Source organism: Epinephelus lanceolatus, chromosome 21 (assembly GCF_041903045.1).
Source record: "Epinephelus lanceolatus isolate andai-2023 chromosome 21, ASM4190304v1, whole genome shotgun sequence".
NCBI lineage: Eukaryota > Metazoa > Chordata > Actinopteri > Perciformes > Serranidae > Epinephelus > Epinephelus lanceolatus.
In genome coordinates, this window is record NC_135754.1 from 27,631,108 (window position 1) to 27,650,536 (window position 19,429).

Genomic DNA, 19,429 nt, shown 5'->3' on the forward strand with positions numbered 1-19,429 from the left:
TGTTGGTGTGCGGGTCACAGCAACATTAATCATAGTAGGTTAAAAAAAGAAAACTATCTTAAGTATATATATCTACTAGGGATGCACGATATATATCAGGCTGATAAATTATCAGCTGATAATGGGACATTTTTGTAATTATGCATTATTCCAATAATTAAAATTATAGCCGATAAATAGCGCTGATAAAACGAGGCCAGACTGCTTTCATTGACTGAACAACGGCAGCATCTAACATGTCGCAGTGTGGATGTCTTTCACAGTTCCAGGGGAAGACATGATCTCTGACCGCCTGACGCAGATTAGACACTACGCCGGAGGACCGTCTCCAGAGTGTTAGCTGGAGATAATTAGCAGCAGTGGCTAACATCCAACACAGAGCTTTTAAAATGGTAGTTGATATGGTAATGGTAATCTACATGGTAGTTGAGACGGCCCCTGGGTGTGTTTATAAAAATGCAGCGTGACGATATAAACATTTCATACAGCAGATGTAATGCTGACCTGCCGATGCTCACACGAGTCAGCTGTCAGTGTTTGTCTCTGTTAGTAGAGACTCCACTCTACAGTGTAGTTTATACACTTTAAACCTAGTTCACATTACACGATTTTCACCACGATTTTGACGTCGCAGAGGATCTTGAGAGCCACCTTGGGTCGGAGGTGAGACGGTAGATAGTCTGCCATGACGAGTCCTCGAGTGTGAACGAGCCTACGAGCAAGTCGCCCCCTCGTCTGTGACTGGGACTGGATATCTGGCATGCTAGGAAACTGGAGAAGTCTGACACGACTGACAAAGAGCATCAGCCAATGAGAAGCAGGATACGTCCCACGTCAGCACGCAGGAGGACGGAAGAAATGTGAGGAGGACAAGCTGCAGGGTTGCCAGGTCCGCTTATTAGCCGCGACTTTGGGCTTGTTTCTAAAGTGGAGTTGCTTATTTGGGCTTGCTCTCTAAACGTCACCTTTCTCTATATATATCCGTCTAATAAGTTAGTTAAACGCATGATAGTTGCTTCTTTTGGGCTTGTTTCCATAGCCCTAGTTGCTTGTTTCTCTCCCAAGCAGGCAGATCTGATTCAACATGTCTCCAAGTTAAAAAAAATCGTAGTTTGGTGACATCACCGCGTTATCTGGGGCTCTGTCGGTGAGGGCTCAGTGGAGAAATCTTGTGGTGTGCACACACAGATCGTAACGCAGTTGGCGAGACTCCCGCTGACAGGAACACACGTCGCCAGGTATGAACACTCAAAAGATTACGATAGTCGCCACGACGCAAAATCAGGGTGAAAATCGTGTAATGTGAACTAGGCTTTCCTGATACACCAGAGAATTACACAGTAACACTGGGCTTCATCATCTCCCTCTCTCTTACTGTTAACTATAGATTTAATACTGATTTAAAGTCATTTTACTTTCACATTCTGGTATTTATTATGTTCATCTGTATTGTAGGGTTATATGGGGGCAGGGCGTTGAGGATTGACCTTATGTTTGCAGGTATGAGGAGTCAGAACGGTTCTTTGTTTTTGTTGTGTTAACAATAGTGATGTCAGGTCATTTGGTTCGGTCAGAGCGATGGGATATTAAATCATCCATACTTTCTCACTACATCTTAACCTGTCTTACTCTCAGGTGTACATAAACTACAGGTTATACACTTCTTTTTAAAATACAACAATGTGAAATTATCGGTTATCGGCAGGGCTTGACGCTAACTTTTTTGTTGAAAAAGTAAGGAGCGCACAAAGAACTTTAGGGGCACAATGTAAATTGATCAAATAACGTGTTTTTCGTAATAAACGTGATGCAAATAGACATTTACAAGCAAAATGATGTAATGAATTTGTATACAAAATGTACAGAAAGGTAAAATCATCAAGTTTTGAAAAAGTATTGCAATTTAATTTAGTCTTTAATGTTATTATCTTATATATATTATCTTTGCAATATGATTATCTTATATAATGTTATTACGATCCTAAAAAATTCTCCAGGTCCTCTGAAACTCTGCAGGACTTAAAACCTCTTTCACACAGAGCTTTTGCGGCGCCCACCGCGGGGTAGGGCGCAGAGGACAGGATTTGGGGGAGTGCAGGCTCGTTCAGGAGCTACAGCTCCATGGTGACCGCTTCCGGGTCTACTTCAGGTTCTTCTCTGCTATTAGATGCGCGGCGCGAAGGTGTCGTCACAGCGCGTTGCGGTGAAATTAAAAAAAAATTCAATTCGAGCGCAGGCCGCCCAGCTCGGCGGCAGAGCGGTGCGCTCTTGCGCCGCAGTGGCACATACACAATGAATGGGTTCATCGGCGGAGGTCTGCGCTTTGCGCGCTCTGTGTGAAAAGGGCTTTATTTCCACCCTGCCCAGCAGGGGTACCGTGGCGAACGGTCCCTAAAGGCCTCTACACATGATTAGCTGTAAAACCGCTTTGCGCTGGCTGTCCCATTGTTTGTCTATGGAGAGGGCAGCAATGCCTGACAAAGCGGCACCGCTACTCTTGGCGTCCTGCACCGCTCTGATTTTCAGCCCGAGCACTGCGCTCAGAGTTGAAATTATTTGAACTACGGGGAGAACGGAGCAGGCTTCCCCGGAGATCCACCCGGTCCATCTCCTCCACACTTTGACTTATTTCCACGCTGCCAACAGTGGGACTTATATTCATTGTGCCGACAGTGGCTTGGAAAACCGCCCATAACCGCGTCATACGGGGAAGAGAGAAGGCTGCTGGAGTTCTTCCAACATTTGCGGTTAGATTATCATATTTTTTTATTGACAAAAATATAGGCTGCTTCGGCTGATTTTTTTATGTGCACATGTGCCCCTAAATATTTTTTACAGTTCGCACACACCTATTTTTAGTCGCAAATGTGAGTGAAACGCTCGCACTGTCGAGCCCTGATCGGCCATGTGAAGCAGGTAATTATTAATAAGAATTTTTGTCCATATCGCTCAGCCCCACCTGGTGTCACGGCTAGAAGAGCAGACACACAGATACACACAGACAGACAGAAGATTAGCTCTATGTGTAGCAAAGTAGTTTTTGTTATTACAGAGAAAATAAAGCACTAAAAACAGGTACCATTGGGTAGCATGACCAAATCACAGGCACCAGAAGGGTTACCAGCATCGGTTCAAATGTTAACGATACCCGGTCCTTACCAACACAGGCCAAGAGTTGAGTTTAAGTTATGAAAATGATTGCAATTTAAATCACAGTATGATTAGAAACAAGGCTTCCTTCTGCAGCTCGAGTCTTCATGAATCGTATTTTCATTTAGAGCGATCCAACAGCGTTGACTGTCTGATCTACAGCGGCTGCTCAACAGGCCGTCTGCCAGTCCATCTGGATATCACACACTCGTGTTGACTGTGTGTGAGCTCTAAGACGACTGAACAGACATGATGATTTGATCGGGGATGTCCATTCTCCTAAATCAGATTTTCACCCCGTCTAGTTGATGCTACTGGACTGTGGGACCCGTCACTTGTGGCAGGGGGTGCGGGCTTTGTTGAACCTCCCCCTTCAACACCACCACCACCACCACCACCATGCAGCTCAGCTCCTCTTACATTATTAGCCGTCTGTGATGTTACATTAAAGATGCATGACTCTCATGCTGTCTCACTCAGCATGGGCCTCCTGAGTGTGAGCGTGTGTGTGCAGGCGGACACGCTTGAGTTGCTGAGTGATAGAAAGAAGGGCACACACACGCAAACACACATGTTATTGTGTGAACGCGGTCGAGCTCTCTCGAAGCCGAAATTTGTTATTTGACAGATGGATGTGGGAGGCTGTCACTGAGACTAAACGCTCCTGAGAGAGACAGAGAGAGCTGTCTGGTTGGACAGAGATAGCGAGCTAGATGGACGGAGAGTGGGAGGGGGTTAGCTCCACAGTATTGATATAATGCAAGCTTTGAGTGCCCTGTCTGCTTGTTTGAGTGCTTCTCTGTGCTGCTGCATATGGTGTGTGTGTGTGTTTTCATACTGTCTGTGTGTTTTTGTATGGCGATGGGACGAATGCAAGAGACTTAAGCTTGTATGTGTGTTTAACGCTAACCTCCCTCTGAAGTCCATTTTGAAATCCCCAGACACACGCTCAGCTTCTTGTGTGTGTGTGTGTGTGAGTGAGGGTTTGTGAAGTTATCCGTCTCCCTGGCTGTATCAGTGTCCTAATTGGACTAACAAGATTAATGAGGCGAACTAGATTCTCCAGCTCTCTCTCCTCCCATCTTTTGTTGTTGGGGCGGGGAAACTGAGTGCACGTGTGTGTCTGTACACAGCAGGTTAAATCCAAGTCACATTACAGTTCATTTAACAGGGCTGGTGATGTGAATGAAATCCTCTATCATTGTATATGTCATTCTGATATTGCTGACACTATCAGCTGACTAATCCACTTCTCTCTTGATAGAAAAAAATCAACAATTTTGAGGATCAGTTTATGGTTTAGGCCACTTATTTATATCAATAACAGAAGACTACTATAATGACTATGTGCAATATATTGATATATTTGTAAGTAAGATATAAACTCATAAGTTCTCCGGCAACACTTTTTAGAGCTGTAACCTGACGTACACCTTCCCAGAAATGTAACTACACATTGTGGCAACACAGACCTCCTGTCTATTTCTGTAAGCTGAAACCATTTCCCTCAGTGGAAACAAAGCTTTTATTTACTTTAATTTCACAGATAAGAAACAATAAATTGTGAAGACAATAAAGCCTCCACAAAAATAGCATTTTAAGTCTTGTGTGTGATTTATCCTGGCTTCATATGAGCAGAGGAAATCTCCGCTCGTCGGCAGGCTAATTTATACAATGTAAAATGCCATAGGCTTGTGCTAATAATGTTAGCATGTTGTATTTGTTTGGAAAACATGTTTAGCATAAGACAGTTGTTTTGTCAGTGAACGTTGGAGTGAACGAATGGAGCCGAATTTTGTAACGTTACCTTTGTTAAATGTTGCTGCTGTCCCTGGCTTCATATGAGTAGAGGAAAAGTCCACTAGCCGCTAAGCTAATTTATACAATGTAAAATGCCATAAGCTTGTGCTAATAACGTTAGCATGTTGAATTTTTGGGGAAAATGTGTCCAGCAAAAGACAAGTGCTTTGTCTGTGAAGCTGATTTGGATACTTGTGTTTGAAATTGTCGCTATTAAACCATGTTTAATGTGTGTTTAATGTGAGTTGTCATATTTTCAGGAGAATAAAATCCCTGTCTTTGCATTTTATTTTGATCAGTCTGTACAAAATACTGAGATATATATCGTGTATCACCAGTCAGCCTGTAAATATTGAGATACAAGTTTTTGTCCATATTGCCCAGCCCTAGTCCATGGTCCCAACTATGCGGGGGTATGATGGTGTATAAAAACTATTCATATCACATGGAAAATCAATACTGGTATACTGATTGAACTGCTAAGCCACCCAGCACTACTTACCCAATTCTCATTATTACTGAATAGAGCTTGAATGCATCGTAAAGTAACTCAACAAGGCAAATATCGGCTGATTCCAACATGCAGCCAATAAATTGATGTTTCCCTGAAAAATACTGTTTAGTGCAGCTTTAAGGAATTGGTATGAATCATACATCAAACTCTCACTGTATTGCCTGTATTGACTTTTGAAATAATGTACGGTTAAACTAAGTGGCACACCTGTGGTTAGGTTCAGTACAATCCCCAGTTGACTTGACAACATTAAAATGCCCCAGGGTTGTTGATTTAATAATATGTGTGTATTAGTGTTTGTTTTGTCCTGAATTACCCGCTGAAGGGTGGGGTTTATGTAATGACATGGTGTGTGATAGTTCAAACAGAGACAGGTGAGCTTAAAATCACTGAAAGGGAGACTGTACGTCAACTCCAGTGCAGCTTTCTCACGGCAGATATGCTGACTTGTCAGGGCAGGAAGCACAAGTGTAATGATAACGATGTAATTTATTTAACCAAATTTATATTCCTTTTTTTTCACAGAAGTAATTTTTATGATAATAATAATAATAATAATAATAAACTTTATTTATAAAGCGCTTTTCAAAACAAAGTTACAAAGTGCTCTACATGGTTGATCCTGGATTTATTACAATGCGCGATTCAAGCAAATAACAGGATGCAATTTTAAGAAAATTCAAAGCACAATTACAATAAAATAAAGATAAAATACCATCACTGAAGCAGATATGCAAACTTTGCAACTATTTGCCCTGTAGGTAGGGCTGACTGGTGATACACGACATATATATCTCGGTATTTTGTTCAAAATGGGCTGCATGTTTTCAGTTGCAAGTCAAAGCCACTTGTGATGTCACAAGCAGTTTTATAAAAACAGACTGTGATCAAAATAAAATGCAAAGACAGGGATTTTATTCCCCTGAAAATATGCAGCTGCACAACAGTTACACCTACAAAACCATGTGTAGTTGATTCAAAACACACATTAAACACACATTAAACATGGCTTAATAGAGACAGTTTCAAACACAAGTACACAAATCAGCTTCACTATAACTCGCAGCATTCACAGACAAACACTTGTTTTTATCTGGACACATTTTCCCCACAAATACAACATGCTAACGTCATTAGCACAAGCCTATGGCATTTTACATTGTATATATTAGTCTAGCGGCCAGCAAACTTTTCCTCTTCTCATATGAAACCAGGGACAACAGCAACATTTAACAAAGGTAACGTTACAAAATTCGGCTCCATTACAACTCACAAGGTTCATTGACAAAACAACTGTCTTATAGTAAACACATTTTCCAAACAAATACAACATGCTAACGTTATTAGCACAAGCCTATGGCATTTTACATTGTATAAATTAGCCTAGCAACTAGTGGAGATTTCCTCTGCTCATATGAAGCCAGGATAAATCACACACAAGACTTAAAGGTGCTGAATGTAAGAATGTGGCCAAATGTACTGGGACACTGCTAATGCTGCTTGCCGTGCTGCCGTAGCTCAGTTGTAACTGTAACTGATGCTGAGACTCTACTGACTGTGTGACTGGTAGACGGCGGTGGGTGGCGCAACAGGCCAAAACACAAATTCAAAACATAAACATGATTTGCAGACTGCAAAAAAAATTTTTTGGTGCAAATATTCTGGCTGTACTGTTGTTGTCGGTGAGATCAGTATGTTATATGAACATTATTCCTTAGTCTCTGTGACATATTAGGAGGATTTTACGACTATTTGCTTTAGATTTCTTACATATAGCTCCTTTAAAATGCTATTTTTGTGGAGGCTTTATTGTCTTCACAATTTATTGTTTCTTATCTGTGAAATTAAAGCTTTGTTTCCACTGAGGGAAATGGTTTCAGCTTACAGAAATAGACAGGAGGTCTGCGTCGCTGCGATGTGTGGTTACATTTCTGGGGAGGTGCACGTCAGGCTACGGCTCTAAAAAGTGTTGCTGGAGAACTTGTCAGTGAGTGAGTGGGGCGGAGCTTGAAAACATATTGTACATAGTCGTAATATCGCCCAGCCCTACCTGTAGGTTGCACTGAGGTACAGCAAATCGAACAATTAGAGTAATACAAAATAAAAGAACAACATTTGTTTATGTGTTCATTTCCAGAATAGGTCACCTGATGATATAAGGTGTTATGAACAGTGCAGAGATGTGTTTGCTGTTTGTGTTTATGCATTTGCTTTTTGTGATGACGTTATTAAAGTTGAAAAACCTCAATAAAAAAAAATTTAAATGACAACAAAAACGAATAAGGACCAGCTCGCTGCACATCTCATCTGATTTATTGAACATTTACTTACCATATACATTCATTCTGAATAATTCTGTTGCAAGCTACAGTATTAAAAAAAAAAAAGCAGCACTGCAACCATGGAAACGTCTGTTGCTAGGATACATGGTTACACTGTCGTTGAACGGTCTGCATAGCTAACAGCAGTGGATTTCATTGAATACAGTTTTAATTAATCTTAATTTCTGTGGTTACACCAGCCTTAATAAATGTTTTAGTGTACTGTAATCCATCAGTGCTACACTGGCTATGGGAAACATTTTAGATGATTTTTAATCTCATTTTGACCCAAATTTGAACCAATTTGCGTAACATTCAGTTGCAGTTAACAGCTTCTGTAGTGGTAAAGTAAATAAATCAGTGTTAATCTGCATTACGTATCAAAAATAATGTACATTACTGTGTCATTTAGTGGCTTGTTTCACTGTTAGATGATTTTTCATCCTGCCAAGAATAAAATTCAGAAGAAACATTCAGTTTATTTTATATTTGTTTGGCATGGTATTGAACACTGGCAAGCTCTAACTCATCTTCAGAAATTCATATCTGTGTAGTAGAAGTTCTTGGTGCTTTGGATAGGAAAATACGTGCTTGAAGGCACCTCGTAAGTGGTGATGAGAGAACAGTGCTGTTTGTTGGCCAGCATGCCACCTCAGGATCGCGAGCACTAAATCAATGGTGGTGCTGTCCATTTGCTCCACTCTGTTCCAAATCTTTCTGCTGAAATCCCTGCCGAGATGCGCTGTTATGCAAGAGGTTACATTTGGGGATTAGCACATCATTTTCAAGGGTAGACATCAAGAATCCGACGGCGTTTATAGGTCACAAATCTCATGCAGTTGTTGTGTGTTATACATGCAACAAAGGGATAATACTACACGTATGCTCGTATGTGCTCCAGGCTCTGTGTCCATTATCATGTTTAGCTCCAGATAGGTTCCTCAACAGTATCATCTGATGATTACTGTCACTAACGATTAATCTCAAAATTCATTTTTTGTTTTTGAAATGTAATTTTAAAAAAAAGACTATCATTTAATATAGACAGTGCAGGCAGTGCAGTTCTTCTCTCCTTTCTTTGCTTTTCTTTTCTCTTAATTTCATTCCTTTTTCTGTCCTGTCCTTTCCTCTCTTCTCCTTTCCTTTTAGTTCCTCCTCTCCTCTCCTCTCCTCTCTTTCCCTTCGTTTCTTGTCCTGTCCTTTCCTTTCCTTCCTTTTCCTTTTCTTTTTTACTCTCCTCTCCTCCTCTCTCCTTTTGTGTCGTTTCTTTTCTTCTCCTTTCCTGTCTTGTCTTGTCTTGTCTTGTCCTGTCCTTTCCTTTCCTTTCCTTTCCTTTCCTGTCTTGTCTGGTTTTGCCCTTACCTGTCCTGTCTTGTCATGTCTTGTCCTGTCCTTTTCCTTTCCTTTCCTTTCTTGTCCTGTCCTTTGCTTTCCTTTCCTCTCATTTCCTTTCCTTTTGTTTCTTTTCCTTTCCTTTTCTTTTATTTCTTTTCCTTTCCCGTCCTTTCCTTTCCCGTCCAGTCCTGTCCAGTGTATTTTGGTTAAATAGTCAGTAGCAATCTATAACAGATGAAAACCACGAACAAACTAGTTAAACACCTATTAAATTAGAATTATTTTTGAATTGAAAATCACTTTTTTCCTCCATAGTTTTTGTCAGATACAGGTAACCATTGACGATGTTGGGTAACGTGTATGTTAATGTCGTCTAATGTCAAGTCTCTATTTGATCAGACCAAATGATACCATATGAAACTTGTTAGGGCATAAAATCTGAATTGCTTTGGCTTTTTTATAAACAGTTGCTGATGTGTGTGTGTGCGCCTTATAACTATTATGTAGCGTGCACTGGTGCCCATCGTAATTACCGTACGCCACTGCCCAGAGCACAGGGAGATGCATCCGAATTCAAAAACAACAGAGAAGATTTTTGCATTATCAGAATAATTAAAATAGACAGATTATTTGAACTCTACTTGACATTAATCAAACCATAAAATGATGCAAAGCTCATGTTATAATCATGTGAACATGTACTGTAACACAGGGCTTTTACAGTACTTTACTAAGGAAAATACAGCAGGTAGAATTAGAGTTATTTCACTTCTTAACTTAATTTTTTGGTCATCAGGACATATTTATTTTAAGAGAGTATAATGCAAAAATATTTGATAATTATATAAAAAATATATATTACATATTTGAGGGAACATGAAATGTATTTTGTAAGGCAAAAAAACAGAACAGTAGACCTGTGCACTGTTTCTACCTCCCACAATTTTTTATTTACTGTTGCTGTGCCGTGTTTTGATTAGTCATTGATGTGTCTAAGGGATTTACAGCAAAACAAATATTGAATCAAACACCAACAAAACATGTCTGTAAATTTGTGTGATTTCCGGGCACATGACTGAGGTTCTTCATGACCTGACATATGTTCTGCTGCAGAGTGATTATTGTGAAACAATTATCAGTGCATCAAACTTTGTGATTTCTATACATGATTTTTTTTTTTTCTCACTGTGTGACCACCTGCTACTTTCAAAACATTAAGTATTTGTTATGATTAGGGATGCCCCTAACGGCTAATGTCAATCAATCAATCAATTTTATTTATAAAGCCCAATATCACAAATCACAATTTGCCTCACAGGGCTTTACAGCATACAACATCCCTCTGTCCTTTGGACCCTCACAGCATAATGTCCCTTATGTGTAAACGGAGTAGACTCGTCAACCAGTCTAAAAGAGAAAAAAACCCTTAAGGGGGATTTATACTTGTATGCAGACCCTACGCCATAGCCTACGCCGTTGTGAGCATTTATACTTGTGCGGTGGTGTGTCTGTGTCACTCTGCAGTTACACCTCTAAAACACTAGTAGGCGGTGGAGGTTTCTGTGAAGTGCTGTAAAGTTTAGTTGATTCAAAACACACATTAAACACACATTAAACATGGCTTAATAGAGACAATGTCAAACACAAGTACACAAATCAGCTTCACTATAACTCACAGCATTCATAGACAAACACTTGTCTTTATCTGGACACATTTTCCCCACAAATACAACATGCTAACGTCATTAGCACAAGCCTATGGCATTTTACATTGTATAAATTAGCCTAGCAGCTAGCAATCTTTTCCTCTTCTCATATGAAGACAGGGACAACAGCAACATTTAACAAAGGTAACATTACAAAATTCGGCTCCATTACAACTCACAAGGTTCACTGACAAAACAACTGTCTTATACTAAACACGTTTTCCAAACAAATATAACATGCTAACGTTATTAGCACAAGCCTATGGCATTTTACATATAAATATGTATAAATTAGCCTAGCAGCGAACAATCATTCCTCTGCTCATATGAAGCCAGGATAAATCACACACAAGACTTATAATACTATTTTTGTGGAGGCTTTATTGTCTTCACAATTTATTGTTTCTTATCTGTGAAATTAAAGTAAATAAAAGCTTTGTTTCCACTGAGGGAAATGGTTTCAGTTTACAGAAATATTACATAGATTAGCCTAGCGGCTAGCGGACTTCTTCCTCTACTCATACCTTAACTAATTACATCTAATGTCATTATTTTTCTTTCTCACCGGTGGTTTAAGTCATTGCATCTCCCGACAGCACAGCTCGGTTTAAATTCAGCCTGCGTGCACATTTTTTTGGTTTAGCTGTGAGGAACGTGCAGCCCAGTGTTAAAAAATTTGTTACAGGCGATCATGACCTCTGCATCGAGATATAATCTTTCAAGACAAAATCATTAGCTGTAAGAATTGATTTTTTTCTCTCTATCCCTAATGCAGCGTGTCTCATATTAGTTCCTGTGCAAGCTTTGTTTCTCATGTTCAGCAATGCATGGACATATATGTGTGTGTGTGTGTATTGCTGCCTGTGTGCAAATCTGACTATTGCATAAGAGGATCTGCTACTGTCCCAGAGCTTAGCGAAGGATTTAAACCTCTCTTTCTCACTCTCTCCTGCACTCTCTCTTCCTGTGTCGTCCGTCTCTCTAGCGCTCTCTGTTGCACTCTCTCTAATCTACTTGTCTTTTGAAAGGGGGGGGGGGTTGATGTCATTATTTGTTGAATAAGTCTTATGCTGATTATATGTTTGCTTATTTAGCCATGTTTGAGCAGGACAGTTTCTGTCTGTTCTGAATAAATGAGCCTCCATTTTGATTGCACCTGCTCAAACACAGAGAACTCATTTTGACTCATAATTCAAGATGTTTGCTCTTCAATATCTTTTAATTCAAAACCTTAATGATTGATAAGATAAAGTAAGAAATATGGTGATTTCATCAGCTTCCATTCATTTCTGTTGTAACTGTAATTGTTGTAATTTATGCCGTGTCTATAGAGGATTAATGGATTATAACACTGGTGCTTCCCCTTCAGTTACCCTCCAGCAACTAGTCTGCGTTTTGGCAACTCTTAACATCCCCGTGAGGAACACAAGAAATCAATTCTTACCATTTTACAGTCTGTTGACAGAGAGAGAAAGGACTGGGCTCACTGGTGATCTAAAAATAAGGAGTTTGGATGAGACTCCACAAGCATTACTTGTCCAACATGCAATGCTGCAAATGTGTTGGCTGCAAACTCTTCACAGCACAAGAACATTTTGTTAAGAAAGCTGATTTGACTCGTGCCTCGCATGCCAGAACAATATTTCTTAATGTATTCAGTAAATTTTAAGTCTTCAGTCTTTTTTATTGCTGCTGTGGTAAATAGTAGGGCTAGTTATTTACAGACTGACTGGCGATACATGATATACATGTTGGTATTTTCTATGAAATGGGCGACATGTTTTCGGTTGCAAGTCAAAGCCACATTTGAGACGTCACAAACACTTTCATAAAAACAGACTGTGATCAAAATAAAATACACGTACGTTAATGTTTCTGCACACAGCACTGGAGCTATAGAGGTTTAAAGGTTTGCTGCACAGGACACAAAACTATAACATGACAATAAAAATGTAAAGTCGGCCTAAATCCATTGTAGTTTGGAAGAATTAAAAGTCTTTGTGGGGGGAGTTAAATAGCTTTCCGTGGCCTTTCAAATTAATCTAGTGCTGGAAAATGATTTAAATCTCATTTATTCACAGAGCATCAACAGAGGCCGAGGGAGGGAGGGAGCCAGACACTTTGTTCATGTTATATATGTCTTGTATACGAAACATCTGTGTTGCTGTCACATAATAGACTACAACTACCAAGAAGAACGGCAACCCGCTATGATCCACCTCACACACACACTAACAGTGCAGTGCGATCATTTCATCTCACAGACTGATTTAGCACGTGCAACATCTAGACCGATGTCGCACTGTAGACTAATTAACAGGCAGATTAAACAGAGGAGCAGCGCTGTGTCTCTCTGAGTGTTGATGGAGAACTTGTGAGTGAGTGAGTGAGTGGGGCAGAGCTGTGAGGAGAGTGTGAAAGAGGAGAGATGCACACTGGTATGCATCATGTAACACAACTTGACGATCGATGAAACGATGTTGTCTAAATTTATATCTTACTTGAAAATATACCGATATATTGTACATAGTCGTTTAGAGTTAATAATAACATTATTTCCAGTAGGATAATGTGCAGAAAGTTAATGTTTTACCTTATTAATCTCTGCATGAAAATGATCCTCTCCTGCGCACACACACACACAAGGACTCAGGACAAATGGACGCGTCAACTCACCTGTTAAATTATTGTAACACACCAAACAGGTGGATGAATATTGTTCATGTAAACTGTGGCGCTATGAGTTAGGGCTGCAACGATTAGTCGACTAATCAATGACTAATCGACTATTAAAATAATCGGTGACTATTTTAGTAGTCCACTAATCTGTTTGAGTCATTTTTCATAGAAAAGTACTATAAAAGTACCCTAAAATACTCTTATTGCAGCTTCTAATGTTCAAATATTGGCAGCTTTACTCAATCTCCCATGACGGTGAACTAAAACCCTTTGGCGTGAGTATGAAACAAGACATTAGATGACATAATTTTGGGGTGTAACACATTTTTTAGTAAAATGATTAGTCGACTAATCGAAGAAATAATCCACAGATTAGTCGACAGTGAAAATAATTGTTAGTTGTAGCCCTAATATGAGTTTATTGACTCAATCATATTCCACATTTGTAACTTGACATCTGGAAGTTGTAAAAGTTCTTTCATTATTTAACAGTAAAGATTAACAGTAGAGATACTACTGTAATAATAAACTTTTAAGCCAACATAATCAAACTCACTGAAGACAAATACTCTCTTCTCTCCACCCTCCACTCCCCACGAATAGGCCATTGAAGTGACACTCCCACACCGCCGCACAACCCTGGGTCTGTTTGCCGCAGTGCCTGATTTATTGTGGAAATTGATGGATTACTGAACGGACCTACTGGTCACATTCCCAGGGGCCTAATGTGTCAAGGGCCTCACCTGTGCAATGTCACTCAAATCATAAAACAACAAAAAATGCTTAACAACTTCAAAGAGACATAAAATCACCACAGGGTCTGTGCGTCTTGCTCCTGTGTAGGAGAGATGGGGGCCTTAGCATCCTTAGCATATCTGTGGCTAGGGGCCCATTGTCTCACAATCCACTCATGGGTGTAAATGCAGCCAGAAAAAGATGAGCCCAGCAAGTTGAACAGTCCCCTAACTTGTACCTTAATTCTCCATCTAAAAGCTCCACTTACCTAACTTACAAATTGAGATCACATCACAAGGGCAGATTCGAGGCAACGAGAATGCTTATAAATAACTGCAAATCTTTGTCCAGATAACAATTCAGAAAGAGATGTCATGTCAATAAAAGTAAATGGGGTCTGCAGCGATGATGATGAAGATAGAAATTAGAATAGTGATAAAGATGGTGATACTGATAATGATGTGACTAGTGGGGAGTAGGGGTGTGCCATATCATCTCATTCACGATAATGCTGGTATAATAACATAATGAAAAACGGCAACAACAAGCATGGCTGAAAGCGAAATAATTAGCGACACCGCGGGGGTTCCAAAAAGAGGAGCAGCTTCAGTAGTGTGGAATAAACCGTGGCGTCCTGAATGTTTTATGAACAGCCCCGGACTTCTCAGACTCTTTTAGTGACTTACTGCTCAGAGGGAACTCATTCAGCGGCTCCTCTGGCAGCAGCACAGTGTCTCCTGCGCACACGGGAGTCGGTGTTGTCAAGTGATTGTGTCATAAACCTTTAAAACTCCATATATGTGAATGGTGATAGTTGTGGTATCATAACAGCCTGTCACAGGTTACAGCGTGATGATTAGAGGAGAAATGGCAGAGCATAAAGGTCCAGGTGGAAAAAAACAACTCAATCATTTAGGATTTTACTAAAAGAAGAAAATCACCTGTTGATTTATATATATATAGATCCCAGGGGACATTTTTTGTACTTGGGAGCTGTTTAAATGTGTAATTTGTGGTAGATTTTATTTAGTTGAAGTATTAATATTGTATACAGAATCTGAATCTCACTCTGAGTTACTGCTGTTGTTCACAAACTAAAGAAATGAGAGATAATTTTGTTTTTACAGAATATCACTTATTTTTTTTGCCATTCTATTTTCTTTAATTAATAATACATTTATTTTTTATTTTTTTCCAAATAATTTGTCATATCATCAAAAGTATTATTATCTCAAAAATACTCTGAAACATCATGATATTATTTTGGGGCTATGTTACCCACCCCTAGTGGGGAGGAGTATTGGTAGTGGAGATAATGACCTCTTCCATGTGCACTGATCTGTTTGTTTGTGCTGGAGGAAAGCCCCCCTGCTGCACTCACTGTTCAGCTGTGTTATTTCTCACTGGTTCACTTTCTGTTTCTCTCTCTCTTTGTCTGTTGCAGATTGACCTGGAGCCAGAGGGGAAGGTGTACGTGGTCATCGATCTGTCCGGATCCTCCACTGAAGGTAAAACCACAACAACACACTATTTTACTAGTGAAAACAAAGGAATCACACATTAAAACACTTGTAGACACGGTGGCATGTGCTGAAACACAGTGAGAAAACATGCAGGATTTATACTTCTGCGTCAAATCAATGCCATACCTAAGGCATAAGCTCTGCATCGACTTAGAGCCTAGGGTAAAATGAAGCAGAGCTGGAAGGCGAAGCTTTCGATTTACTGGTCCATCTACGTCCCAACCCTCACCTATGGTCATGAGCTCTGGGTAGTGACGGAAAGAATGAGATCGCAGATACAAGTGGCCGAAATGAGTTTCCTCCGTGGGGTGTCTGGGCTCAGCCTTAGAGATGGGATGAGGAGTTCAGACATTTGGAGGGAACTCGGAGTAGAGCTGCTGCTCCTTTGCATCAAAAGGGGTCAGTTGAGGTGGTTCGGGCATCTGATCAGGATGCCTCCTGTTAGGGGTGTTTTAGGCACGTCCCACTGGTAGGAGGCCCCGGGGCAGACCCAGAACACGCTGGAGGGATTACATATCTCACCTGGCTTGGGAACGCCTTGGGGTCCCCCAGGAGGAGCTGGAAAGTGTTGCTGTGGGGTGCTTTACTTAGCCCACTGCCCCTGAGACCCGGCCCCAGATATGCAGATGAAAATGGATGGATGGATGTTTTGGTTTATTCCTATCACTCTCTTAGCCTTGTTCTGGCTGCAGCAAGCAGCTGTTTTTTTAAAAAAAGAAGAAAAAATACTCACTGCACACTGCTTGCTCAGCAATAAACAGCAGACAGACAAAGTTTGATACTAACTGGTGAACATAGTGGAGCATTTAGCAGCTAAACAGACAGATAGGAGCATAGAGGGATTACTGAACAGGCCTAACCTGGGGCCTCCCTGGCCTTCAGCAGCAAAATGTCACTTGAATTAACATGTACTGAACAAGTACTACAAAATGATCACAAATAGACACAAAACAACTACAAAATAAACAAAGCAACAACAAAGAGATACAAAACGACGTAAAAAAAAAAAAAAAAGACACACACAAAGTGACCTCAAGGAGACCCAAAATGACCACAGAAAGATACAAAAAAGTACCAAACTACAAAATAAAGCAACAGCAAAGAGATACAGAACGACCTAAAAGAAAGACTAAAAGTGACCTCAACAAAACCCAAAATGACTACGAAATAAACAAGGAGACACAAAAAGACCACAAAAAGACACAAAGTGACCTCAAGGAGACCCAAAATGACCACATATAGACCCAAAAAGACCTCAAATAGACACAAAAGACCACAAAAACACACAAACTGACTACAAAATAAACAAAGAGACACCAAATGACCTAAAAAAGACAACAAGTGACATCAAGGAGACCCAAAATGACCACAAATAGACACAAAAAGACCACAAAAAGACACAAAATAACTACAAAATAAACAAAGCAATAACGAAGAGACACAAAACGACCTAAAAAAAACCCACAAAGTGACCTCAAGGAGACCCAAAATGACTACAAAATAAACAGAGACACTAAATGACCACAAATAGACACAAAAAGACCTCAAATAGACCCAAAATGACTACAAAATAAACAAAGACACTAAATGACCAAAAAATGACACAAAGTGACCTCAAGGAGACACAAAATGACCACAAATAGACACAAAACGACCACAAATAGACACAAAATAACTACAAAATAAACAAAGCAATAACGAAGAGAAACAAAACAACCTAAAAACCCCCACAAAGTGACCAAGGAGACACCAAATGACCACAAATAGACCCTAAATAACTACAAAACAAATAAAGCAACAACAAAGAGACACAAAACGGCCTCAAGGAGACCCAAAATGACTACAGAATAAACAAAGCAACATGGAAGAGACACAAAATGACCAAAAAATGACACAAAGTGACCTCAAGGAGACCCAATGTGACCACAAATAGACACAAAATGATCACAAATAGACACAAAATAACTACAAAACAAATAAAGCAACAGCAAAGAGACTCAAAACAACCTAAAAAAGACACAAAGAGTTGTAGAGCAACAACAAAAAAAGCAAATAGCAATAGCCAGGGGCCCATTGGCTCATAATACGCCAATGCTCTGTAGTTGGTAGAGACCAAAAACAGAGCTAAAAGAGATTGATTACTGGACACAAACACGGCCCTCAATGAATGGTAATGTTGCTGTGTAACTGCAGGATGTGTAAATAGGCTACTGTTTGCCAACATCTTCACCAGATCAACTTAAATGCTGATGATATGTCAGTGTTGTGTTCACAGCTGTTTCTGTGTGCTGCCCCCAAGTGGAGAAAACTCCAGTTATTGCAGGTTTAACATAACGTACTGTACACACATGCCCTGCTATCACTGCAGTGAAGCCTGAGGCCATAGAGTGCGATGGAAAGATTACTTCCTGTTTTCCTAGAAAGTCACTTAACAGAATTCATAGAGCGTTTTCCTCGCTCTTCTCCTCCTCTGGTTTCTTTCTCTTGTATTTGTTTGTTTCCATTAAACACGGAATCATCCAGAATATCCCTCTCAACTAGCCTTTTCCACACACATCCACTGACTCACTCACATGCTGCCCCATAAGAGAGGTTTTCACCTGCACCTGTGTATCTTCACACCTGGATATAAATAGAAACTGCTCTCTGCCTTCCAGTGAAAGTGTGCATGTATATATATGTATATACTGTGCGTGTGTGTGTGTGTGTGTGTGTGGGTGAGTGCAACAGTACATCGCAGCAGTTTAGTTACTCTTGTGTAAAGACTGATAGAGAGAGCATATGAAGAGAGAGGGAGTAGATTCTTAAAATAGTAGGTGAGATTGAGCCACGGATTACACACACACATATGTAGACTCAGGCGTCAGTGTCTTGCCCTCCTCATCGATGATTGGACACTCTGTGGTGACCTCACGACCCACTCCCCACCCACTCCTGAACTTCCTCCCCAGAGTTCAGCTGGCATGAGTGCTCATGTTAATGTATGCTGATAAAAACAAATGGTGTGTGTGTGTGTGTGCTGATAGGAGGGATGGAGAGATGGAGGGTGAGAACCAGAGGAAGACGTGGTATTTTTAGCAGATTTCTTTTCTTTTTTTTTTTTTTCTCCCCTGCTGCAATCTGTTCTGTGCGGCTTCAGAGGCTGGAAGGAGTTGTTCCCTCTCTCCTCTTTTCCTCCTCTCCTCTCCTCATACATCTGTTGGTCTCAGGAAGCAAATAAAAACAATAATCTGACCTAATCTGACCATCTGCAGTCTCTCCCTCTGTTTCTTTATCCGTGTCTGTTCCCTTTAAATATTTTCTCCACGTTCCTCAAAGCTTAAAAAGTAACCTCTGTGATTGAGCACTTCATTTTATTATATTTCTTAAGAAAAAGCTTTTTGTTTTTCAATGCGGTATCTTCACTTATGTAATTTAATAACCTATAAGTACTGTATCTTTAGAAATCACATAGATTCACACCTGCCCTGTTTGGTTCGGTTCAGTCGAACTCAAGTTTGTTTGCCCACTAGGGCGGAATTCATACTTCTGCATTGAATCGACGTTGTACCTTCACCATAGGCTCTACATTGACACAGAGGCTATGCTGTAGCCTCATGTTCACCTCCCAGAAATGTAACTATGCGGTGCAGCGATGCAGACCTCCTGTCTATTTCTGTAAGCTGA

At 40.2% G+C, this 19,429-nt stretch overlaps 1 protein-coding gene across 1 annotated transcript in view; it reads left to right on the top strand.

Moving 5' to 3' along the window:
- prkcea (protein kinase C, epsilon a) overlaps positions 1-19,429 on the top strand; it is a 62,311-nt gene that overhangs the window by 17,249 nt on the left and 25,633 nt on the right. The window contains exon 2 of the mRNA XM_033611196.2: positions 15,685-15,748. Within this exon, the coding sequence (XP_033467087.1) occupies positions 15,685-15,748 (64 nt within the window). The remainder of the gene's footprint in view (positions 1-15,684; positions 15,749-19,429) is intronic.